Genomic DNA, 26,416 nt, shown 5'->3' on the forward strand with positions numbered 1-26,416 from the left:
AAAATATTTGCAAATTTATTTATATAAACAAACAGCACACACACACAAAAAAAGCAGTATGACCTGAAAATGGGCAGGGGATCTGAGGAGATGTTTTTCCAGAGAAGACATACATATGGCCAACAGTTACTGAAAAAGTGGTCAGCAACATTAATCATCAGGAAAATGCAAATTAAAATCAAAGAGAGATCACCTCACATCTGTTAAAATGGCTATTATCAAAATCAAAAAAGTGTGAAATAACAAGTGTTAGCAAAGATGTGGAGAAAAAGAAAAACCCTTGTGCACTGTTGATGGAACTGTAATTTGGTCCAGCCACTATGGTAAACAGTATGGAGTTTCTTCAAATAGAATAGAACTATCATACAACCCACCAATTTTCCTTCTAGATATCTATTCAAAGGAAATGAAATCACTTTCTTGAAAAGAAATGTGTGTGCCCGTGTTCACTGCAGCATTGTTTACAATAGCCAAACAGGGAAACAGTGCAAGCGCCCACTGATGGATGAATAAAGGGAGTATGACATGTGTGGACACATGCGTGTGTACGTGGTAGACTGCTAATCATAAAAAAGAAACCCTGCCATTTGCATCTACATGAATGGACCTTAGAGTTACTATGCTCAGTAAGTCCAAGAAAGACAAATACTGTATAATATCACTTACACGTGGAAACTTAAAAGCTGAATTCATAGATACATAGAACACATTGGTGATTGCAAGAGTTGGGGGGTGGGGAGTCGACAAAATGGGTGAAGAGGGTCACAAGGTAAAAGCTTCCAGTTATAAAATAAGTAAATCCTGGGGATATACAGTGAAGCAGTGGTGACTGTAGTTAACCATAGTATACTGAGCACAATAAAGGAGGCAATAAACAAGGAGACAACCCACAGGATGGGAGGAAGGATTTGCAAACAAAGCAACCAGCAAGGGATTAATCTCCAAAATAAACAAATAGCTCATGCAGCTCGATGTAAAAAAAAAAAAAAAATCTAAAAATGGGTAGAAGATCTAAATAAGACATTTCTTCAAAGAAGACATACAGATGCCCAAAAAGCACATGAAAAGATGCTCAAAATCACTAATTATGAGAGAAATGCAAATCAAAACTACAATGAGGTATCACCTCACACCAATCAGAATGTCCATCATCAAAAAGTCTACAAACAATAAATTCTGGAGAGGGTATGGAGAAAAGGGAACCCTCCTACACTGTTGGTGGGAAGGTAAATTGGTACAACTATTATGGAGAACAGTAGAGATGTTCCTTATAAAAAACTAAAAATAGAACTACCATATGATCCAGCATGGAGAAGGCAATGGCACCCCACTCCAGTACTCTCCTGGAAAATCCCATGGATGGAGGAGCCTGGTGGGCTGCAGTCCATGGGGTCGCTAAGAGTCAGACACGACTGAGCGACTTCACTTTCACTTTTCCCTTTCATGCATTGGAGAAGGAAATGGCAACCCACTCCGGTGTTCTTGCCTGGAGAATCCCAGGGACGGGGAGCCTGGTAGGCTGTCGTCTATGGTGTCGCACAGATCGGACACGACTGAAGTGACTTAGCAGCATGATCCAGCAATCCCACTCCTGGGCACACCTCTGGAGAAAACTCTAATTCAAAAAGTTACATATCACTCCCATGTTCATTGCAGTGCTATTTACAATGGCCAAGACATGGAAGCAATCTAAATGTCCATCAACAGATAAATGGATAAGGAAAATGTGGTACTCTCATCTGGAATGACTGGCCTGACTCCAGAAAAAAAAAAAAAAAAAGATGTGATACCTATATACAATGGAACATTACTTAGTCATTTTAAAAAAGAATGAAATAATGCCACTATGTATAACATGGATGGATCTAGAGATTATCATACTAAGTGAAGTAAGTCAAAGACAAGTGGAAGTGCTTATATGTGGAATCTAAAAAAATGACACAAATGAACTTATTTATAAAACAGAAATAGTATCATGAAGGTAGAAACAAACTTATGGTTAACCACGGTAGGGGAGAGGGATAAATTGGGAGACTGAGATTGACATATACACACTACTATTGTAAAATAGAATAAGGACCTACTATATAGCACAGAGAACTCTACTAAATACTCAGTAATGACTTATATGGGAAAATAATCTAAAAAAAGAGTGGATATATGTATAACTGATTCGCTTTGCTGTATACCAGACTAACACAACAGTGTTGTAGATCAACTACACTCCCCCCAAAATTAAAAAGAAAACAAGTGTACTGAATACTTGAAAGAGTACATCATGAGAAACGCTGGGCTGGAAGAAGCACAAGCTGGAATCAAGATTGCCGGGAGAAATATCAATAACCTCAGATATGCAGATGACACCACCCTTATGGCAGAAAGTGAAGAGGAACTCAAAAGCCTCTTGATGAAAGTGAGAGAGGAGAGTGAAAAAGTTGGCTTAAAGCTCAACATTCAGAAAACTAAGATCATGGCATCTGGTCCCATCACTTCATGGCAAATAGGTGGGGAAACAGTGTCAAACTTTATTTTTTTGGGGCTCCAAAATCACTGCAGATGGTGATTGAAGCCATGAAATTAAAAGACGCTTACTCCTTGGAAGGAAAGTTATGACCAACCTAGATAGCATATTCAAAAGCAGAGACATTACTTTGCCAACAAAGGTCCGTCTAGTCAAGGCTATAGTTTTTCCAGTGGTCATGTATGGATGTGAGAGTTGGACTATACAGAAAGCTGAGTGCCGAAGAATTGATGCTTTTGAACTGTGGTGTTGGAGAAGACTCTTGAGAGTCCTTTGGACTGCAAGGAGATCCAACCAGTCCATCCTAAAGGAGACCAGTCCTGGGTGTTCATTGGAAGGACTGATGCTGAGGCTGAAGCAATACTTTGGCCACCTCATGCAAAGAGTTGACTCACTGGAAAAGACCCTGATGCTGGGAGGGATTGGGGGCAGGAGGAGAAGGGGACGACAGAGGATGAGATGGTTGGATGGCATCATCGACTTGATGGACATGAGTTTGGGTAAACTCCAGGAGTTAGTGATGGATAGGGAGGCCTGGCATGCTGCAATTCATGGGGTCACAAAGAGTCAGACACGACTGAGCAACTGAATTGAACTGAAGAGAATAAATCTTAAAAGTTCTCATCACAAGAAAAAAAATATGTAACTGTGTGGAGATAGATTAACATCTAACTAAACCTACTGTGGTAATCATTTCACAGTATATACACATATCAAATGATTTTGTTGTACGCCAAAAACTAATACAGTGTTAAATGCCAATGATGTCTCAATATCAATTAATCAGAATGCATTTATTTATGTTCATTTATAGGTATATATAAGATCCTCTGGAGAAGGGAACAGCTACCCACTACAGTATTCTGGCCTGCAGAATTCCATGGACAGAGGAGCCTGGTGGGCTACAGTCCATGGGATCACAAGGAGTCAGACATGATTGAGCGACTTTCACACACACACACACAGAGGTATACAGAGAGCTTCCTGATGGCTCAGACAGTAAAGAATCTGCTTGCAATGCAAGAGACACTAGAGCCTTGGGTTCATTCCCTGGGTCAGGAAGATCCCCTGGAAGAGGAAATAGCAACCCACTCCAGTATTCTTGCCTGGAGAATTCCACAGGCAAAGGAGCCTCACGGGCTACAGCCCATGGGGTCGCAAAGAGTCGGACACAATTGAAGCGACTGAGCGTACATACACAGGTATATACATAAACACATTTTTATGTTTGCACAGATAAAATCTCTAGCAGGTACACAAATATAATAAGAATGGTTGTTTTAACGGATCAAGGGTAAATAACATTTTTAAATTCACCTCTGTACTGTTTGATTTTATTACTATGCACACATATGACCCACTAAAAACAACTGTATGCTCTTGGTGCTTCTCACTCTTTTGTTGCTGGTGGGCTCATCTCAGCTGCTTGGTCAGGTCCAAGGAAGTCCGTCCTTTGCCTGGCGCCTGAGCGGAGAGCTCACCAGGCCTGGTGTGGCTCCTAGTCACACGTATTCTTACTGACTTACCAGGACAACTAAGTGTCCTGTGACCCATAACCCCATTAGCTTAGTTAGGGTGCCCCAACTGGCCTTCCTGGCCATAACAGTTATGGGAGGGAAAAAAAACAAACCTCATTATTTCCCTTTTGTACATGGTCGCTTTTCTAAACTAATGAACATTAGTTTCTTATTGAAGTTCCCCACTGTGGTTGCTTTTTCTTTGACTGTGTGGTTTGGGAATAATAACAATAGTAGCAGACATTCGTTGTGTGCTTAACTGTGTTTGTTTGCTAGGGCTGCCATAAAAAATATCATAAACAAGGTGCTTTAAACAACAGAGATCCTTCCCATTATTCTGGAGGTTCTGAGATCAAGGCACTGGGAGGGCTGCTTTGCTACGTGGCCTCTCCGTGGCTTGTAGGAGGCTATCTTCTGTGTCTTCATCTGATCTTGCCTCTGTCTCTTTTCTGATAAAGACACCTGTCATATTGGATTAGTGTACACCCTAATAAACTCATTTCAGTTTAATTGCCTCTCTAAAAGCCCTGTCTCCAGTCACAGTCTAGGATACTGGAGGGCTGGGGGAGGGGGTTGGACTTCAAAATCTGCTTGCCTATGAATGCAACCCATGGCACAAGAATAAGCAATGCAGCCCAGGTAATAGACAGCAGAGTCAGAATTTGAATCCAGGCTCCAGATCATAAGACTCTTCAGCTCTATACTGCACATGAATTTTTTTTTCATGTATTCTTCTGGATCCATTAAAGTTTCTCAAAGGAGAGAGAATTAAATGGCTGCTATAGTACACCAACAGAAAAATTCTGCTCCTCCAAGAACAACAAAAAAATTGCACTCCCCAAACAATGATCATTTCCAGTGGAAGGTACCAGAGGGGCCCTGCCAGTCCTCAAGTGTGTCCTTGTGAACCACAGTCTTTTACCCCATCTTTCCAGCCCAGGGAACCCTTAGGAGCGGGTGGTGTGGTCATTCAGCCCACTCACGCCTCGCCAAGTTCATGGAAGATGAAATGGGTGTGCAAGGATCAACAAAGCCCCTGCTTCCTCATGTAAGCATTAGGGACCATGTGATGACCAGCGTTGGATGTCACAGTCAGTTATGCTTGAAATCCCATCTGGCCCAATACCGAGGCTTCTAGAGGTTTTGGTTTATGATGAGCCAGAAACGGCCAAGTTTTGCCCACAGTCCCTGGCACGAGGCAAAGGTACAAGAGGATCCCTGTGCAGAGTGAAGTGCACAGCTGTAAACTGGGCCACTGAAAGCAGAGCCAGCAGGGGTCACATAAGGATACCCAGAATGTCACCTACAACTGCTCCCGCAAGACAAGGGAGAACGTGGTCATTTAGTTTCTCTCAGCTTAAACGTCCCACTTTAAAAAAATATCCTTTTCTAAGACCCCCATAAAGAATGAAGGGGATAAGGAAGTTGCTGTATACCTGAATCACAATCCAAGTTTCAAGTATTTAACCAAACCATCACCACAGTTGTTTTAAACAAGTTAAGAAATAGGCAGTCTTTCACCTGCTGGGCCCCGTACAGAGGAAGCAAGGAGAGGTAGCCCAGCTGCTGCCTGATGTGCAATTTGAAAATCTCCTTTCCTTTCTGAAACAGAGACATCCCTGCCATCCTCTTAATTAGGGAAGCATTAATATCATTCAAGCAAAACATTAAAATTCGCAACTCCATCTAGTCAAGGCTATGGTTTTTCCTGTGGTCATGTATGGATGTGAGAGTTGGACTGTGAAGAAAGCTGAGGAATTGATGCTTTTGAACTGTGGTGTTGGAGAAGACTCTTGAGAGTCCCTTGGACTGCAAGGAGATCCAGCCAGTCCATTCTAAAGGAGATCAGCCCTGGGTGTTCTTTGGAAGGAATGATGCTAAAGCTGAAACTCCAGTACTTTGGCCACCTCATGCGAAGGGTTGATTCATTGGAAAAGTCTCTGATGCTGGGAGGGATTGGGGGCAGGAGGAGAAGGGGACGACAGAGGATGAGATGGCTGGATGGCATCACCAACTCGATGGACATGAGTTTGAGTGAACTCCGGGAGTTGGTGATGGACAGGGAGGCCTGGCGTGCTGTGATTCATGCGGTTGCAAAGAGTCGGACACGACTGAGCAACTGAACTGAACTGAATAGCTTCTTTGGTGGACTTGTAAGGTTAGAGATTATGTCATAAACTTCTTTAAGAGGAGCTGAAGGGCCAAAAATGTTAGATGTCATCAGAGATTCTAGATGTCATTTCTAAAATATCCATGTGAAGTGAAAATAAAATACTATTCCCATTTTAGGAACCAATACACTATCACACACATTTGGCGCACTCATAATCTAAACTCTAGAAATATTCTTGACTAATTTCTGGAGAGATACCAAACTCATTTTTAAAAATCCATGAAATAAGACACAAATTTTATCTTTAACCAGTATCAGTGTTTATTTACATCAATATTTTACTAAAACAAGCTTTTACATTGTATAAAGTCATATAAACAGTGAGCAGGCTTAAATCCAAATGTAAGAAATCTACAAGTTTACCGCTCCTCCTCCATTAAGCCCCCCAAAACAAAAGTGACTAGCAAAAACCTGTCTAGAAGAGCAACTTCCAAAAGAGCCGGGTTTGGTTTTTGGGGGGACAGAATTTCAACCAGTACTGATTACCCCCTTTAACTGACCAAGCAGCAGCAGCAATAACACGAAATATGAGAGCTCTCCCTTTCCATTTCTCCTTCAGAGAAAGTACACAGGATTTCAAGCATCCATAAAAGAAACATGATGTAACCAAGCTGTAAATCACCCTTTAAAAACCATTGCAACAAGTTTAGAAGTTTCAGTTCTCTGCATTGATAAAAGCAGCAGTTCTCAACCTCTACTGCACATTACTTTAGGGGGTACTTTCAAAAATATCAACATTCAGGCCCCACTTCACACCAATTAAATTCTTATTTAAGTGAAAAGGCTGGCATCAGTAGATTTTGAACACTGTTAGCTGATTCTAACAGCAGTTAGGGTTGAAAAAAAACACTGGAGCAAAATGGCTGATCTCTTGGTCAGGGGAACAAGAATACATGCTGCAATTAACGTTTTTCCTTCAGGCTGTTTTTCCTCCTGGAGTTTATGGGTTTCAGAGGGTGTAAAAGCAAAATGTCACTTTGCCCTGCTTCTGTATCCTTATCACAGTCTGCAGACACTCCCTCTGCCCCTCACCAAGATAAAACCAAAGTAACAGGGTCACCTAACTGGCTCTGATCTCAGAAACAATAAAATCACGAACATTTCCCATAAGCCTGGACTCCCTAACAAAGCAATTCTATCCCTGGCTTTTGCTGCACTGGCATCTGAAGACTTGTCACAATCTCTATGAATATGAATATGTCACGACCTCTTATGAATATGTGGGGGCTTTCCTGATAGCTCAGTTGGTAAAGAATCTGCCTGCAATGGAGGAGACACCGGTTCAATTCCTGGGTTGGGAAGATCCCCTGGAGAAGGGAAAGGTTACCTACTCCAGTATTCTGGCCTGGAGAATTCCACGGACTGTATAGTCCATGGGGTCACAAAGACTCGGACGCGACTGAGCAACTTTCACTTCACTGTCTATGAATATGATAAATATGTGGGAGAGGTACTGCTTTTCCATTATGAACAGACTAACGCAAACTTGGAAACTTTGGTACATGTTGCTTTTCTCCTTAAATAATTGTGTTTCTACTTAGCAAGCCAGTCCTTCTCTTTGAGGTAAACTTTTCCTGTCCTAAATGCTTCTGTCTCTGAGCTTATCTTCACTAAGAGTAAAGGCCCAAAGAGTATGTGGACCCAGAACTCGATAATCCCCACCTAAGGAAAAAAACTTCTCAAGTGAATGAGAACCAGCTCAGTTAACCCATAGGTGTTTGAAGGTGTGACCCAAGATTCCAGTTCAACCAGGAATGTGTCCTTTGGCTCCTGTGAACAATTCCCGAGGTGTCAGAGGCCCCTGCTGCCGCTTTCTGCAGCAGGTTTTCACTGTATTCACCTCAACTGCACTGTGCTAAATCATTTGTATAAAGCTCTAAATCAAGTATCACTCCAGAGATTACATGTAGAAATACTGGAAATGAACAGACACAGACATACACCAAGGAAACAAGAGCCTGGCTCTTGTCAATACTGACTTTTCCGGAACTGGTAAAACCCTTTACAACAGGCTTTACTGATGCTTCAGCTAACAAAGACTGTCATGGCAAATCTTACTTGAAATATTAAAGCATAAGCTCAATGCCAGCAAGGATCCCACCTGCCTTGTCCTCTGCTATGTTCCCGCAGCAGATTACCGAGCACAGTAAATGCTCAGCGCATGTGCTTAGTCGCTTCAGTCATGTCCGACTCTGTGACCCTATGGACCGCAGCCCACCAGGCTCCTCTATCCAAGGAATTCTCCAGGCAAGAATACTAGAATGGGTTGCCGTGCCCTCCTCCAGGGGATCTTCCCAACCCAGGGATCTGACCTGCATCTCTTACATCTCCCGCATTGGCAGGCAGGCTTATCATCACTAGCACCACCTGGGAGCCCAAATGCTCAGTAGATACCTGCTAAATAACTAAAATGTTTAGACTTGGAAATTTTTCTGGTTCACAGAAATTAGAGCTTTAATAAGATCTCTTGCAAATTGGGAATCCTCTTTTCTCTCTCTTAAGTACACATGCTACCCTATTAAGAGAGAGCTTTTGTCCTTGATGGAAATTGTACAGTTCACTACCAACTTTGTCTAATAAGCTCCTCAAAAATGATCTACCACTGGATGTGACTGTTTTTCCAACTTTGATTCAAAACATGAACCAGACCATCTCCCTAGAGCCTGACAATTTGTATCCCATTCAGGCATCTGCTAGCAAATATCCAATAAACCCAGTACTACCCCAGGTACAGAGCAGACAGGGGAACTTCCTTTTTGGTTGTGACAGTGCCCATATCAGAGCAGCAGGGAGAGAAGTGTCAAGATGGCCACTCTCTGGATGGGGGCAACAGGCACCGACCCAAGAGAGGCCAAGTAACGGGCTGGTCAACAACTCCTGAGGCCAGGCTCTGCCCAGTAAGGACAAGAGCAGCTACTCAAGTCAGTCAGACAGGTTTCCTCTGGAATTTGGACTAGATATACAGAGGATGGGCCTAAGGGAGGAGGAACAGGGAGAAGTTCCACCGACAGGCAGAACTGCTTTGACAAACAAGCAGAGAGCAGCCTGGCCCCAGCACCAGGCCCATTGCAGCCCATGGTTCCCTGACCACACACTATCTCTTCCAAGGTGGCCAGGGGGAGTCTCTATGTTTCCAAACAAAGGAGAACATGACTCGAGACTAGCCATTTAGCAGAAAACAGGGATCAAAAATCCCTAAATACATGATAATGATACTTGGTACTCCAAGGACAGGAGAGGAAGTTTCATTAATACTTAGTCTACAGTGCCTAGCACAAAGTAAGCTCTCAGTGTAAGCTTAGTGACCGAACAAAGATTGGAAGCAGAAATAACAAAACTGTGAGGTAGATACCTGACATTTAAGTTCATTTACTCAGGGTGTGGGTGATATTAAGCTAATTATAATGCACCAAAAGCCCGCCTAGAGTTTGAAGCGATAGTGTTTCCCTCTTCCTAGTGGATTAGAATAATATCTAAGCAGAATAATAAAAATAAAGCACCCCTCAAAATTAAAACCAGAATCATCATATGATTCATCAATTTCACTTATGGGGATATACCTAAAAGAATGAAAAGCAGAGACTAGAGGACTTACTGTATCACACACGGAACTATACTCAATATTTCATAATAATCTATAAGGGAAAAAGTCTAAAAAGAACACAGACACATGTATATATTTATATATATCATATTTATATAATACACATACAACTGAATCACTATGCCGTACACTTCAAACAACATTGTAAAATCAACTATACTTCAATATTTAAAAATTAAAAAAGCAGGTATTTGTACATCAATGTTCATAGCAGCATTATTCACAACTGCCAAAAGGTGAAAGCAAAGCATGTACCCATCAACATATAAATAGGTAAACAAAATATGCATACAACAGAGTATTGTTTATTTTTACAAAGGAAATTCTGACACATTTTGCAGTAAGATGGACCTTGAGGATGTTACACTAAATAAAATAACCTGGTCATAAAAGGACAAATACTGTTTGTATCCACTTATATGAGGTACTTAAGAGCAGTCAAACACTCAGAGACAGAAAGTAGAACGATGGTTGTCAGGGGCTGGAAGGAGGGTGGAATTGGCGAGTTACTGTTCAATGGCTTGAGAGTTTCAGTTTTGCAAGATAAAAAATGTTCTGCAGATGATGGCAATGACTATAGCACAATAATGATAATGCCCTTAATGCCACTGAACTGTACACTTAAAAATGGTTAAAACGATAAATTTTGTTATGCGTATTTTATCACAACTAAAAAGGATTAAAAAAAAAAAAAGAAAGCACCTTATTAATCACAATAAATTGTTCAGAAGCTAGAAAGCCCAACCCCTTAAGCTACTCATGTCATCTTACAACTTCAGAACATTTCTCCAGGCCATCCATTTACTAACATTACCAAATGCATCAAAGGCAAGCTGCAATAATTTAGAGATCAGAAACTGAGGCATTCTGCAATTAAAAATATAAGTCAAAAGGAAGACAGGAGACAATAATAAGAATCAATAGTCACAGTGCAAGAACCTAAGGGATCCTCCTTGTTGTTGTTGAAGAATTAAAAGAAATAAAAAGGGCAGAAATACAGGACAAGAGAAGACATAATTACAATTACCACAGGAAAATGTTGGAAAATAAAGAACAATTCTCTTTGATTGTAAAAATTCAGTGCTGTACAGTTTTAAATCATTAAATATGAGACTATTTAAACCTAAATAAAAATCCAACTCAGGCTCAACCTAGCTCAAGTGCCAACTGGCCAAAGTGCATTAAAGGAGAGAGCTTTAATATTCCTTCTGACAACCAAATCACCAGCTTTGGATTGCTTCTTTTATACCCAAGAAAACCAACACCTTCTCTTTTAGATCACCAGGTCTTTCTTAAATGCCATAATTTATATTACGCCATTTAACAAGGTATCTATCACAACCTTCTGACCCCAGATAGTAGTTAATCAATCTCTAGAACAACAGGAAATAAAGCCTTCCTGGAAATATCTTGTGTGATGACTTGTTTGACGCTTTGTTTCTCCCACTGGACCTGTGTTATCTACATATGGCAGCCACCGGCCAATGCAGATACTGGACAGTACTGCATTAGAGGTAAGTTCCATGAAGGCAGGAAATTTCTGATTTTTCACCAGTGTACATCTCCCACAGAAACTACCAAACAAGAGGCATTCGATAACATGTGAAATAAATATTCAACAGCTAATGCAGCAAATGGAGAGGACTGAAGAGAACTCAGTCTTAGAATAGTGTATACAAATGGAGGGGGTTCATGGGGACTATAGACTCCCAGAGATTTAGATTTATTTAGAAAACCTAAAAGAAAACAAATGAAATTCCCAACAGTAGCAGCAAAGAATTTAACATTCCCAAAAAGTGGACCTTGCTACCCAAAGTGTGGTCGACCCGTGGGCCAACAGCACCTAGGAGCTTGTTAGAAATGAAGAATCTCAGTCCCTAACCCAGTCCAACTAAATCAGAATCTGCATTTTAAGACGCAATTCTAATGCACATTAAAGTATGAGAAGCACCCATCTATTTCTCTATTTTTCCAGACTGAGCAAGTATTCTTCACTCAGCAAGTTTGAAAAACACACTGCACACAACTACATGTAAATCGACAATAACCTTCATAAAAATTTCAACTTAAAAGAACAATTGTAACAAACTTTGAAATCACACAGTAAGCTTTTCTGTATCCCTTCCCTATCACCTCTACCCCTGCGCTACATCCCCACACTATAAGAAAATATCAGACACACACAGCATCTGTGGGCTCCACATACAGACATATACACACGCACACATTCACAACAAAACATTACGAATACATATTATGAACCAGGGCACCCAAGAAACACAAGGGACCCCAGAAGACTGTATCTACTTTCACTAAGAATTTTAAGCTCTATTTTAGTAATAATTTTTAAGTGGCAGGATTGAATGCTACATTGCTATAATAATACAAAAGTTCTGGTTATGAGAAAACTATCCTGATTATTCAATAAATCTACTTGAAACAAAATCATTTTACATGGAATCTGGGTCTCACATTTTTCAGGGGTGTGTTGATACTCTCTTTTTGTTCTTAATAAATTACAACTATTCAAACTAAAAACCAGTCCACCAAATGTAGTATCAATACATTCTAGACATAAAATTCAAGTTGTTTCTGATACTTTATCTGGAAGAAGGAAATTTTTTTTACCCCTTTACCCTTGTCTTGGGAAACTAAGCTGACTAGAAATGTAAGAACTTTCTAGGTATTTAGGATTATGATTACATTTGCCCCTTAAAAATTTTAGGTACTTCCCTAATCTTCTACCATGACCTTTTTTATACCTTCATATATAATAAAAAATTATTTTTTTTAAAGATTTTTCTTTAAAAAATAACAGGGATTGAAAAATGCTCTCAAAGTCTTCTTGGACTTTACTATGAAAATACCATTAGACCGAAACTTACGAATTTCCCTCATATTAAGCTGCATTTGAACTGGTTAAAAGTACAGTGGAAAAGAGCACAACCTAAAATCTCAAGGGAAAAAGCCTAATTCTGAGTCAGGTTTATTGGCCTGGTCTATAGGGAGTTTTCCATTCCTGCACTAGAACATTCAGTAGGTTGTATCTATTATCACTTTTGGTGACTACTGAAGGATTTTTCCCCAGCTAAAGTTTTCTGGCTCCCTTGAGTGTTGCAGACATTTGAGTATAGCAGACACACCCTAAGGTGACCCCCAGTAATCAGATACATCCATATACTATCCTCTTCCCTAGAGTTTGGACAGACTCTGAGACTTCCTTCTAGTCTACAAAATCTGGCAAAAGGGACAGGATGTCACTCCCATGATTACACGGTATCATTTAAAACCCCAGCTCAGTTGGCTCCAGTGAGATTCTCCTGCTGGCTTTGAAGAAACAAGCTGCCATGCTTCGAAAGGATCTATGAGAGGGCCTAGCAATCGAGACAGGTGCCTGCTGACAGCCAGGAAAAAAAAAAAAAAATGGAGATCTCCGTCTACTACCTCAAGGAACTGAATTACTGTCAAAAACCACACAGCGTAGAAGGGAAGTCCAAGCTTTACAAAGCACAGCTCTTTCAACAGCCTGACTGCAGCCCATGAGATCCTGAGCAGAGAACCAACCCAGTGAAGTCATGCCCAAATTCTTGACTCAAGAAAACTGTGAGGTTAAAGAAATAAAAGGTCTGTTATTCTAAGCTGTTAAATTTGTGATACAATAATTTGTTACTCAGAAATAGAAAACTTCGGTATTGGTTACTTGAGTATCGGCAGACACTTATTTAACTAAGAACTGATTATCAGGATGAAGGCTAATTCCTGGAATTGTACTGTCTTATCTTTCCAATATGGAAATACATTATCAAACTTTAACAATCCCTATAATCTCATATGGCCATTCACATTTTGGTTTGTGGAATTCTAATGCATTTTTCATGGATTTCCAAGTTTTCTATCATGTTCTTATTCCCTTATTTCTCTGAGTTGCACTTTTATCCTTTAAATGTCGATGCCACAGGTTGAATCCCTATTCTGGCAAGCCGCCCGGATGCCAAATAGTTGCTACTGCCTACATTCCAACAACCTGAGAAAGGGCAGTAAGTGGAGTGGACCTAATCTCCAAGTTCCAGCTAAGAGAAAAGGATAGAATAAAGAAAGCAAGAAGAATAGGCTTTTCACTGTTAATTTCTCCACCAGCTCTCTCCAAAACTGTCAGATTGTTAAAATGACCAATAACGGACAGTAGTCAAGAAAGGTACTATTTTCCACTTATGAAAAAACAAAGGCAAATTTACAGAAATTAGTTAAAAAGTAGACATACCGCAACCAAGTAGAAATTAGGTATTATTCAGCACAAAATGTGCTAAGAAGAAGAGAACAAAATCTGTCATCAATGCCAGTCATTTATCAAAGGATACCCCACACCAGATTTGCCATGCTCACGATCCCTCTTAAGCCCCCAAGCCACTTTCAAATCATTACTTGGATTTCCGAGATATTTCAAACTCAGGGAGAAGGAGGTCCAGAGGCCTAACACAGGTATTCCAATCGCTGGAAAAGACTGTGTCTCACGGTTAATTAAAAGAGCAGTCTAATTTACAGTGCTTACAACGTGACTACCAACTAGACTCAATAAGGAGCAACTCCTGGAACAGCAGACTCATTCCCAGATTGTCACTGAGGTAACCAAAGGACCACAAGAGACCCCGTTCACAGCCCTACTACTAACATAGTAACTCTGAAACAGCTTTAAAAACTGCAACAAGGCATCTCCAAATCCTGTGTGAACACAGAGAAAATGAGCATATAAAAATAACTTCTTCTTAAAATGTCTGTAAAAATAGTACAATCTCCATCATTGAACGAACCACTGTATTCACTGAAACTAAGACACTGATTGTAAAATGCAACATTACTTTATAGAAGTATATGGGAAAAAACTCAATTTTGTCACATTAAATGATCACTGATTTTAACACATACTTTGATTTCAGAGATGTTAAAAATGTGAAAAAAAAAGGTGCATCTCAGCATCAATGACATACAGTGCTAAAAATGTATTCCTCATAATTATTCAAATAAAGTATTAAATACTGAGTCTCTTACATTGACGTTATTCATAATCAGTAGCACATTCTTAAAGCTATTCATTTTTTTTCCACTTCTCATTTGAAATGACGAATGGAGTGGCACTTATGTTCATTTCTGACAGACACCTTGCACAAAATGTAAAAATGAGGGATTCCCATTTGAAAGTCATCTCACTTTCATTAGAGACCCAGACCAGGAGATGAGATAAACAAGGCCTACGTAAGTCAGATGACTGAGTACAGGGCCAGACTAGGAAGCAGCAGTGGAGGTTGAAGCCAGGTCTCCAGCACCTGTTCTCTGCTCTCTTCATAAAAATCTGAAAACATCAGTAATTACCATGTTTTGATCCAACACTACAGAGTAAAACAATTAACAGAAATCTCTGTCCATTTTCAAAGATGTCTCTTTATGAAACGATTCTCAACTTCCCTGGCAGAATACTGATGACAGAGAATTTGTTTGGCTAACCGATTCAACTACTAAACAGTTTTGCTTTATCTGAATGGCACACCCAACTTCTCAAAAACAAATGCCTTCTCTGCATGCTCTGAGGAGGGGTGAAGGCCATAAAATATCACCTACTCAGCCACATGCCACCAAACACTAGCCTCACAACAGGATCCTGCTGTATGAGATCACTGGTTCTTTATGAAAGGCTCTGGGGATTACAGAACATTTCAAAACTTTTTAGCATTTGCTATACTCGGACCTAGAAATTGTGATCCTCAAAGCTTGTTACAAATATATTATGCTTTGCTCTGACTGGCCTCCTTAGAACTGGTGATTATTTGAACAGTCAGTAAATAATCCATCCTCTCAAAGCATCAGTCCCTTTTGTCCTGGTTTCTTGCAAGGTAATTCACAGAGGAGTTGCCAGTATTAACTGGAGAGGATTCAAACATTAACACATTTGAGTAGGAATGGTTGGGGACTTCAGCCGTAGGCTCCATCAAAATATTTCTAGATGTCTCTATTACAGAATTCCTCATCGTATCATTCATTTCAATCACTTCAAAGTCCATTTCATTCCATTTTTCTGCATCATCTTCTTCATTCTCTTCCTCATAGTCATTGAGCCCAGAGCTAGAAAGCAGAGCTTTCTGGTCCTCACTTTTCCTGTGTTCTTTTCGCTGACGATCAAGCGGCAAGGTGGCTAATTTGTACAGCACAGGAAATAAAATAGCAGTGGCTATTGATGACCCCAAAGAGGTGTACAAAACTACAGGCAAATCAGGGTATTTGCCTTGAAGAATTCCAATTACTGCAGGAATAGCCATTTCTCCCAGGGCGGCACCGACTACAAAAAATGCTGCAGCTTTCCCATGGATGGTCGTGTACTGCTCAATCCAAGACACTCCACTGGGGAACGTGGTTGCCATTGAGGCCCCATACACTGAAGTCGCTATCCAAAGACAAACTGGGCTCTTGTTGAAAAGCACCAGAAATAAAGATGAAGTCAGGCTGCCAATGTTGCTCAGCACAATCATGGTTCCAGGTTGTAAACATGTAGCAAAAAAGATTGCCATGCCCCTGCAGGCTGCAAAGGTCCCCCAGAAGATGGAGTTCAACCCGGCCGCTTCCCTTTCTTTCATGCCAGCATGGGTGGTTGCAAATGAGAAAACGTAAGAGCCATATGTCACCTCAGCTCCAACATAAAAAAAGAAGAACAGGAAAAGGAGACAGAGAAGGGCATTGTGGTATTTGGCTCTTCGAAACCTTTGAGCAGATACTCTTGCTTTTTCTTGCTTTGAGCTTTTCTTTAAAAACAGAGCGAAAAAAAAGAGAGCAACTACAAAAATATAAGTACCGATAACAGCGTAAGCCCACAGCAAATTCATATCATCAGGTATTCCAAATAGAGATTCTGAGTCAGCTTCAGATGACTGGTTGAAGGCAGATTGGTTAAAGTCAGCCTCTGTGCGGTTTTCAGCAGACACCGTCGTGCCCAATGCCAATTTAGCCAGCAGTGGAGCCAAAAAGGCACCTAGGGCAAAGCTGAAGTGTAAGGCCTGCATGTGCGGGGCTCCTTTGTCCCCCCAAATAGCCAAGATTAGGACGTTACCACCTATCAATGAAAGATGGAGAATGGTTTAATTATAGTAACTTGGCAAAATAGAAAAAAGTTCATTACTATCAGAAAGAAATATTTCACGTGGCACAAGAATTATAATATTCTAAGTTATCAACTGTGGCAACTAAGTCAATTCTACGATTAGTCCTTATGACTAAGTCAATTCTAACTCACCAACACTACCAAGAAACTTTCAGCACTAGAACCTCCCACACTCACAAATGGAGTTCTATAATCTAGTAAAGCACTATCTCCGAGAGCTAAGTACATTAGCCCAAGGCTTTTCACAATACAGTTCCAATAGCAGCTCTGAATACTTTGGCCACCTGATGTGAACAGCCAACTCATCAGAAAAGACTGTGATGCTGGGAAAGACTGAAGGCAAAAGGAGAAAAGTGTGGCAGAGGATGAGATGGTTAGATAGCATCACCAACTCAACGGACATGAATTTGAGCAAACTCCAGGAGATAGTGGAGGTCAGAGGAGCCTGGTGTACTGCAGTCCACGGGGTCACAAAGAGGTGGACACAACTCAGAAACTGAACAACAATAATACCAGGCACAGGAGGGGTGGGGGTAGGGAAGGATATTTATAGTTACTTACTTCTAAATGTTTTAAATATATAAATATATAATATATATAAATATATATTTCTATATAAATATATAATAAATATATATTATCACATAGTAGCCAAATGACCAAATTTTTCTATACTGGAAATCAATAGCCACTTGAGGAAAATTACTTATGTATACAGCAGGTGCAAAACACATATTCAGAACCCTGACCATGACAGGATTCTGCCCGTTACAAGAACAAGTAACAAGGATGCCTTCTAACATCTGCGGTCATACTGTAGGTATCTACAGGGTGAAAACGAGAAGCATCAAATATTTTTTTCTTTCTTTTTAATAGATTTGCACACATACAATTCTATCCTGTAATTTCACAACCAAATTAAACCCAAAGTAAAAAATATTTCCCCAACCTATCAAATACCAAGGAAGAGGTGGAGAAAGTTGGCTCTGGGGGGAACGAATGTCACATACATTATTTAGTACATTTTAAAAAATAAAGATACATGAGGGCAGCAACTTTTGAGAGAAAAGGAAAAGGGAAATAATACACAACACAGGTTTCTTAGTTTGAAAGGCAGAGTGCATTTTAAATTGGAGAGCTGCTTCTATGTTTCCTCAGCCATATAATGGTTCCAAACTTGGTTTCATCTGTTAATTCATCAATTCTTCCCACATTACAATGATAAAGACCTAGCCCAACTGAAAGCCTGCTCATCTGCATTGTAATCACCCACACCGGGGCCCCTCTCCTCTTTGGATATTGTAAATCAACAAACTCTCAAAGAACAAAACCCCCTGAATTCACTCTGTGGTTGGCTGCTCAAAAACAGGCACTCTACCTGGCAAGAAGGGTGGTACTGACTGGGAGACCCCATGGAAAACACAGCAGGTCAGAGTCATTTTAGGGGACAGTGCAAGTGACAATTTAATATCAGCTGCTCTTTTTCTAGTAGAAAGACGCTAGTCCCAGAGACGATAATGAAGGGCTCACTAACCTGTATCCAGAATGCCAATTGAAACACCGAAGGTGGACATCATGACGATCAGTAACACTGCAGTCTTACAAAATGGAACGAGATAAAGACCAACTGTGGTAGCGAACATTGACACCCCTGAGAAAAAAGGTCAAAGTCAGCTATGAAAAATACTATTTATGGCAAAGGGTCATGGATGAAGTCAACATCATAAAAACTCTCAAAAATGCAGAACAGGTCAAATTAAAATTGAGTAACGAGCAGAGGAAAGGTTCTGCTTCTATGAAGTTATTTCATTTAAAAGCTTCTATCATCCTTATGAACTATAAAGTTTAAGCTATTCTAATATTAGTGTAACTAGAAATGTAATGTATGTTTTGATTATTAGCAGTACTAGAAGTGTACTAGTTACACTTCTAGTACTGCTAATAATCAAAACATACATTATACCACACGGCAAAATTTTATAGCCAGACAGCTCAAAAATTATTGATTTTTAACAACCTAAACAGATTTTTAGATAAAGGTAAAAAATTAAGTGCAATTACCATAGTAGTCTGTAGTAGAAATGTATTAAACGGTGGCACTAGTGGTAAAGAATCTGCCTGCCAATGCAGGAGACACAAGAGACATGGGTTCAATCCATGGATCAGGAAGATCCCCTGGAGTAGGAAATGGCACCCCACTCCAGTATTCTTGCCAAGAAAATTCCAAGGAGAGAGGAGCCTGGCAGGCTACAATCCATGGTAAGCACATAGAGTCAGACACAATTGATCAACTGAGCACGCAGCACAAACAGATCTGTTTGAAGACTAGGGAGGGAAATGTAAGAAATACATTCTTTCAACCCACTATGGAAATCAGAGGGATTATTGACTCATTCATCAACAAGAGTAATTATCTCCTTCCAAAGCAGTTTTGTCACATTAATCCAGATTTTCTCTAAACATGTCAATTTATCCAAAAAAGAGTAAGTTAAAAGCTTTGCTATCTATTTTGAGAGTGAGGTGGAGAGGCCTGGGTTGATCACTCACAAGGAGCAGCTGGGACAAAAATTTAGCATTCATCATTTCACCCACCATCCCTTCCGACCTTTGTTCTCAGCCCAGTGTCTAGTCTGGGCAGGTCTGAGGAGTTTATTCTCATCTATGGCCCCAGAAAATCTGCCCTAAACACTGACAAACAGAGCTCTTTAAACAACTGGCATGTGATGCAGCAGTGGTATCTAGACCACAGTGAAGGTCAGGAGGGCTAAGGATTGCTAACACACTGGGACTCATCTAAGTTTCCAGAGGCATCCAGCCCAGATTCCAAGCAACTGCCAAGAAGAGAGCAAGCAGCAGAGGAGCCTGGCTTCCAGTGAGGATGCCTAAACACTACTTTTAAGCTGTCAACCATTCTGCAAGCCAGTATGTTTCATATTTAAAAGCAAGCTGTAAATTCCTTGCAAGTCTCAAAGAAGCTGAAACTGTCGTTTACTCACCCAAAAGGAGGAAATGATTCATACTGTCGAAAAGAACTCCACCAATCACAGAGCCACCCAGGTATCCAAAGGCACGGCCCACAAAAATCAGAGAAAGACGGCTGATGTTGCGGTTCACATTCGTTGCCAAGTCTTGAAACGTGGGTCCCAGTATAGCAACACTCATCCCCTAAAATTCAAAAAGACAGAAGTTTTTATTTACAATCATTAAAATAATGTCTATGTATGTGGTAGCTTTTTTCACTATAAAAAGGGAAGAGGGAACTTCAACGGACAGTAGGAGATTAAGTCCCAAAGTTAAATTCATAATGAACCGACTAATAGTACTACTAGAGCTACAGACTATTTCTGGTGTGTCAAATCCTATGGTTTTTCTCATCCTGACAACTCTCAAATTGAACTTTAAAAAAATTAATTCTTTTAGCTTTTTGGTGCAATTATGTTTCCGTTTTGAACAATACCAGAAAAGACTACAGTATTTCTATTAACAGTAAAATGTAACATTAAAAAACGTTTTTGAAAGTTTTAAGTAGTCTGAAACACACTGCATGCACAAATAACACAAGAATTGTGATGCTAAAAATTTATGTTTTCAAGCCATCAAAATAGTATCGCATTTTTGATGCTGTTAAAACAGCAGAACTTCTGGATGTACATAGGGTCCTTCTTTAAAATTATACGTATAAAACATGCAAGAGAGAAACAATTTGAACGTTTCCCAATCTACATTTTTCTTCAAGAAAACCAAAGCCTCAGGGGTACAGTCTGTAAGGCTTTCTTAGACAATATTACATACACCTGCATGCAACAGATTTAAAAATAAAATTTTATTCAAAGACATGTAACTTTAGCAAAAACTAGGGGCTGCATTTGGCTTTCACAGGAAATTCGTTGGACACTCAAAAAAATGTTTCCAATCGGTCTACATTTCAAGAATAAGTGATTCTAATTGCATGACTCTGCCCTAAACGCTTGGATGTAGCCCCTCCCCAGACGCGGGCACAGGCACAGAGCTAGCGACTAATACATGAAGGGAAGGCAGTGCCCCAGCTGTAACCAAATTAGTCCCACCTGCAACGCATTTAACAGGACGAGGAACGGCGTTTGCATTGACTTTTCTTCAAATACAAATACTCTAAGAATCACCTGTGCCTCAGGGAAAGATATTAAGTGGCCAGAAGTGACAGCTCAGAGAACTCACCCTCCCAACTCCCCAAGACCCCAATATTTAAGACAAGCTACTAAGGGAAGTTTTCTGGAATAAAGTAACCGCCTTATTCCAGAAAACGACGGCCAAGAAGTTTGGCAAAAGGCTAAACTAGCCTTACACTTTGTTCTAGGAAAAACATTCAAGAATCAGAAAATTTGTTTTACATACGATTGTAGGCAGACTAGGAAACAGTATTCCTGGCTCAACCACTTAACCGGCTGTGTGGTCCGAAAAAGTCACTCTTCCTGCGTGGGTCTATTTTCCCATTTGCAAGAATAAGGGGTCAATTCAGTCAAACGAAGACGAGAACCCAATAAAGCAGCTTTGTGCAATAATTTGGGGGTTGGGTGAGAGGCTGTAGACCTGGCGATCCCTCTTGCATTCCCCTGACCCCACAGAGGAGAGGCAGAAAGGTTTGCTGGAACTGGATAACATTATATATTACGAAAATCTATTTTACACTTGACAATATTTCTCGAAAATCGTAATTGTGCCCATTTTACAGACTGCAAAACTGAGGCTCGGGCAGATGGATGAGCCCAAGGTCACAGAGTCTGCAAGCGGCGGAGACAAGAGCTCAGAAGGCCGCGTTCTCTGCAGAACGTCTGCCCTCGTCTCGGTTTGGGAGGGTTCCAGCCCCGGCTCTCACCAGCCCCAAGAAGGCGGCACACAGGAGGACGGTGATGAACCAGCGCAGCATGCTGTCTGCCCGGCCGCTCCTCCGGGAGCCCACCACTGCCTCCGGCTCATTCTCCGCCGGGGCCTCGGCCTGGAGAAGCCGCTGCCCGGCAGCCGGGGCCCCGGCCCCACAGGGTTCCAGTTCCAGCTCCATCGTGGCGGCTCCCGAGCAGCGGTATCGCTACCCCTCGGCTTCTCAGCGGAGCCTCGGGAACTCGGCACCCTGCCCGGGCCTCGTGCCTCCAGAGCCTGCGGTCCCGGCTGGCGCCACCTCCCCGGGGTGGCCCTAGTCCGGGCGGAGGAGTCGAACTTTGGGACGCGCCGGCCGTCCCAGGCTGCGGCCGCACGCCCTCCCTCACGCAGGCGCCTGCGCAGATCACGTGGCGGAAATGTGGCCTCTCGCCAACCGCGGCCTCTCCCCAAACCGGAAGTTGATGTGGTTGCCCAGGAGACCCGACGTCTCTCTCAGGCCTCAGCATCACACTTAGCTGAGCCCACCGAGGCCCTGCAGGCGGGCGCCCCGTGGCGGAGCAAGCTGAAGCTGCAGCTTGGGACGAGTTAGGAGGTAAGATGCAGCCGAGCCGTCACGAGGAATTGCTGGCCGAGAAACGCAAGGTATGGCTTCGCGCCCGCTCCCCGGGTCTCTTCGTGGGGCGGGCGGGTGGGGCAAAGGGAACCACAAGATCTCTCTCTTATACAAGTTTACAAAAGTTCTGCCCTAGTTCCTTTGGGTTCTGTCGACTATTGATCTGAGGTTCGCCAGTCACTCCACATTTGTTGAGCCACTATGTAAACTTTCACGTGTATGATCTCAATTGATCCTCTTAACAACACTCTAAATTCCATATTATACTGGTTTTACAGATAGGAGAGTGAAGTCATAGAAACTAACAACTTGCCCAAGGTCAGTGAGCGAATCAGTGGCTCTTCATAAACAGTGTAATACTAGCTCAAAAAAGAAATCTGGAGCCAAAGCTGCGGTTTCTAGCACACACTCGCCCCAATCTCTACAAATATTTCCATTGTTGTTAGGAAGTGGAGCAGGGCATCGATTTGCAGAATCCTTGAATTAAGAGTAACTTCCCAGGTGGTGCTAGTGATAAAGAATCCGCCTGCCAATGCAGGGACGTAGAAGACGCAGGTTCCATCCCTGGGTTGAGTAGATCCCCTGGAGTAGGAATTGGCAAGCCACTCCAGTATTCTTGCCTGGAAAGTTCCCTGGACAGAGAAGCCTGGCCGGCTGCACTCCATGGGGTCGCAGGGAGTCGACCATATCATAGAGCATGATGATACGGAGACGACTGAGCGTGAAGCGCTGAACTGGATAAGATTATACCAGCGGAAAAGGAAAAACCTTACATTCTGTATCCTACTTTAGCTTTTTGTTTCCTTTTGCTCCTTGACCAGACAGACCAAATGTGTATTTCTCTTTGTCGTCTATCTGGAGTATTCTTTTCCACCTAATTAATCCTTAGCTCATCCACGGTAGGCTCCCAATTATACCACACCTGAGTGTCATCATTTCCCTTGCAGCCCAGCCCCATCTATTTGGTCATTAAGCACTTTCTCCATGTACATCAGAAAGTACAGGTTCTATGACTTAAGAGAACCTGTTTTAGATTTCAGAGTCAGGGAATATGTCTCTAAGTTTACTGGGGTTGAAACAAAAGGCATATACATATATTAAAGAGAATAAGATATGATATGGGAGAGGTAGGTTAGGTCCAAATTGCTAAGGGCAAATCCAGATTGCCTCCATTTCTTTGTCTTCTCCTTCTGAGACCCTTAATGACTTGTCCATTAGACCTTTTGATATAGTCACAAAGGTCCATGCTGCTCATGTTCCTTTTTTTTCCCCCTAGCCGTTTTTTTCCACCTCTGCTCTTGAGTTTAGATAAGCACTGTTGATTTCTCTATCTTCAAGTATATTGCACCCATCCAGTGAATTTATTTCAGATATACTTTTCGGTTTAAAATTTCCACCTGGTTCTTTTTCATAGTTTCTTTTTCTCTGCTAAAGATGCCTATCTTTACATTCATCTTTACCTCCTGGAGCATATAATAGCTGCTTTAGAGTGTTTGAAAATTCCAGCAACTGTGTTATCTCAGAGTTTATGTCTATTATCATTTTCCCCTTGGAATTTGGTCACATCTTCCTAGTTTTTTTGTATGACAGGTCATTTTCTACTGTATCCTGGACATTATGTCAGTTACACTGTGCAGACTCTGGGTCCTGTTAAAATCCTCTGGAGAATGTTTATTTAAGCAGGCCGTCAACCTGGTTAAGTTCAGGCTGCAAGTTTCCTCTAGCCTTCTGTGGGTGAAGGTGCCAGTCTCAGTTCAGTTGTCAAAGCCCGCGCTGTGCTGCTCTGGGCCAGTCCTGAACATGCAGCACTCCTGGGTTCATCTGAGACTTGGGCAGTGCTTTACCTCTCAGACCAGTCGTCAGAGCTGTTGCTGTGCTGCTTCGGGCAAACCCAAGGGGCTTAGATGGTTCATACACAAAATTTTAGGGGTCACCTTTTCTAGCTCTCCCTTCTTCCCCTCCCCACTCACTTTCCAGTCCACAGTCTCCATTTCTCAGTTCGTTGGACCAGAAAGATGGGGTTTCCATCAGAGTTTTAGCTACTCAGAACACAGCTACAAGAAGAAAGAGGCAGGGAAGGCCAGACAGTTCACTGCCTTGCAGGTTTCTTTTCTCTAAGTCTTGATTCCCCGCTCCTTTGTTGACTTTTACAGTCCTCGAGTACTTTCTCTTTGTATTTCATCGTGAGTGGAGATGGGCTGGAGCAGGCTTACGGCGCCAGCGCTGGACCAGCACTCTCCCTCCCTGTCTTTGAAGAGTCAGCTGAGGTGTGTTACTTCCTCTAGGAATCCTCTTCTGAACCTCCTCTTAGTCTCTGGTCTGTTTTAGTTTCCCTTTGACACATAAATAGGAAAATTCTGTGTGAAGTAGCCAGTGGTCTATTAGAATTATGCATAAGTTCATAAATACAGAATTTTGCTATTTATGTGTCAACTTCCCTTTTATAGCAGGAATGCCCAAAGGAAGGCGACTATGTCTTATTTAGTCTTTAGCACAGTGCCTGGGACGCATTGTGTCTTCAGTAAATGTTTGTTGAATGTAGACTGTTTCTGAACACCCTAACCAAAACCGAATCCCTGTGTACCGTGCTACTCCTAAATGTGCTCAACATTCCGGCTTGTGTTAGGGTTGTTGCAACACTTGTTTTTACTTCCCTAGGAGATCGTAAGCTCAGTGAGATAGAAACTATGGACCTTACGTCTCTCTCTCCCTTGTGGCATTGTATTATATACTTTATAAATATTATATAATTGAATTGAGGTTTTTGTTGTTCAGTCACTAAGTTGTGTCTGACTCTTTGAGACCCCATGGACTGCATCACTCCAGGCTTCCCTGCATTGAGGTTCAGTACACTAATTTTAAAGTTAAATGTTTTAATTCACCCTGATTAAACATCAAAATAATTTTTTTTTCTCCAAGGGAAAGATCTGCTTTCTCATTCTACCCACTTCACTCCAGAAAGCAGCAGGATACTTTTTCCACTTTCCTCCAGAGGCCACTCACCACCTTTTTTTTAAAAAGAGGTGATTAAAATAGGACATTGCTTCATGCAGGCTTCTCTTTAGACTATTACTGAGGATAATTTTTTTTGTTCATGAGAATGGGCTTTTCTTTAAATAAATATAGTTTTGATTCCCTTGGGGGGGGAAATGGATATTTTACAACATCTATGACAATTTATGAAGAAAATAAATATCTGGGTCTTAGTGGCTAGTCAATGGCAACCCACTCCAGTACTCTTGCCTGGAAAATCCCATGGACGGAGGAGCCTGGTGGGCTGCAGTCCATGGGGTCACTGAGAGTTGGACACGACCAAGTGACTTCCTACTTTCACTTTCCACTTTCATGCATTGGAGAAGGAAATGGCAACCCACTCCAGTAGTCTTGCCTGGAGAATCCCAGGGACAGGGGAGCCTGGTAGGCTGCCGTCTATGGGGTTGCACAGAGTCAGACATGACTGAAGCGACTTAGCAGCCGTAGTGGCTAGTAGGATACTACCTTGGCATATTTGTGAAATGGCAATAGGGAGGCAGATTTTTCATCTTACAACTTAAAATTTTACTTTAGACAAGAATGAGAAGTTGGATTATGTTTAGGGACTATATATCACTATTCAGTTCAGCTCAGTTCAGTCGCTCAGTCATGTCCGACTCTTCGCGACTCCATGAATTGTAGCAGGCCAGGCCTCCCTGTCCATCACCAACTCCCGGAGTTCACTCAAACTCACGTCCATCGAGTCGGTGATGCCATCCAGCCATCTCATCCTCTGTCGTCCCCTTCTCCTCCTGCCCCCAATCCCTCCCAGCATCAGAGTCTTTTCCAATGAGCCAACTCTTGGCATGAAGTGGCCAAAGTACTGGAGTTTCAGCTTTAGCATCATTCCTTCCAAAGAACACCCAGGGCTGATCTCCTTTAGAGTGGACTGGTCGGATCTCCTTGCAGTCCAAGGGACTCTCAAGAGTCTTCTCCAACACCACAGTTCAAAAG

General features: G+C 41.7%; 1 protein-coding gene and 1 long non-coding RNA gene across 2 annotated transcripts in view; one reads left to right on the top strand and one right to left on the bottom strand.

Annotated features, from left to right (window-relative positions):
* Nucleotides 1–9,886: 9,886 nt before the first annotated feature.
* On the bottom strand, nucleotides 9,887–22,191 carry MFSD4B (major facilitator superfamily domain containing 4B). The gene is given in 5 exon segments (XM_003586467.6): nucleotides 9,887–15,699; nucleotides 15,701–16,911; nucleotides 18,494–18,610; nucleotides 19,956–20,124; nucleotides 21,815–22,191. Coding segments are annotated over 5 exon segments (1,737 nt in total). The 5' UTR covers nucleotides 21,998–22,191; the 3' UTR covers nucleotides 9,887–15,642.
* An 89-nt stretch (nucleotides 22,192–22,280) lies between these two features.
* LOC132346161 (uncharacterized) overlaps nucleotides 22,281–26,416 on the top strand; it is a 41,754-nt gene continuing 37,618 nt past the window's right edge. The window contains exon 1 of the long non-coding RNA XR_009495918.1: nucleotides 22,281–22,458. This is a non-coding gene — a long non-coding RNA (uncharacterized lncRNA). The remainder of the gene's footprint in view (nucleotides 22,459–26,416) is intronic.

Source organism: Bos taurus, chromosome 9 (assembly GCF_002263795.3).
Source record: "Bos taurus isolate L1 Dominette 01449 registration number 42190680 breed Hereford chromosome 9, ARS-UCD2.0, whole genome shotgun sequence".
Classification (NCBI taxonomy): domain Eukaryota; kingdom Metazoa; phylum Chordata; class Mammalia; order Artiodactyla; family Bovidae; genus Bos; species Bos taurus.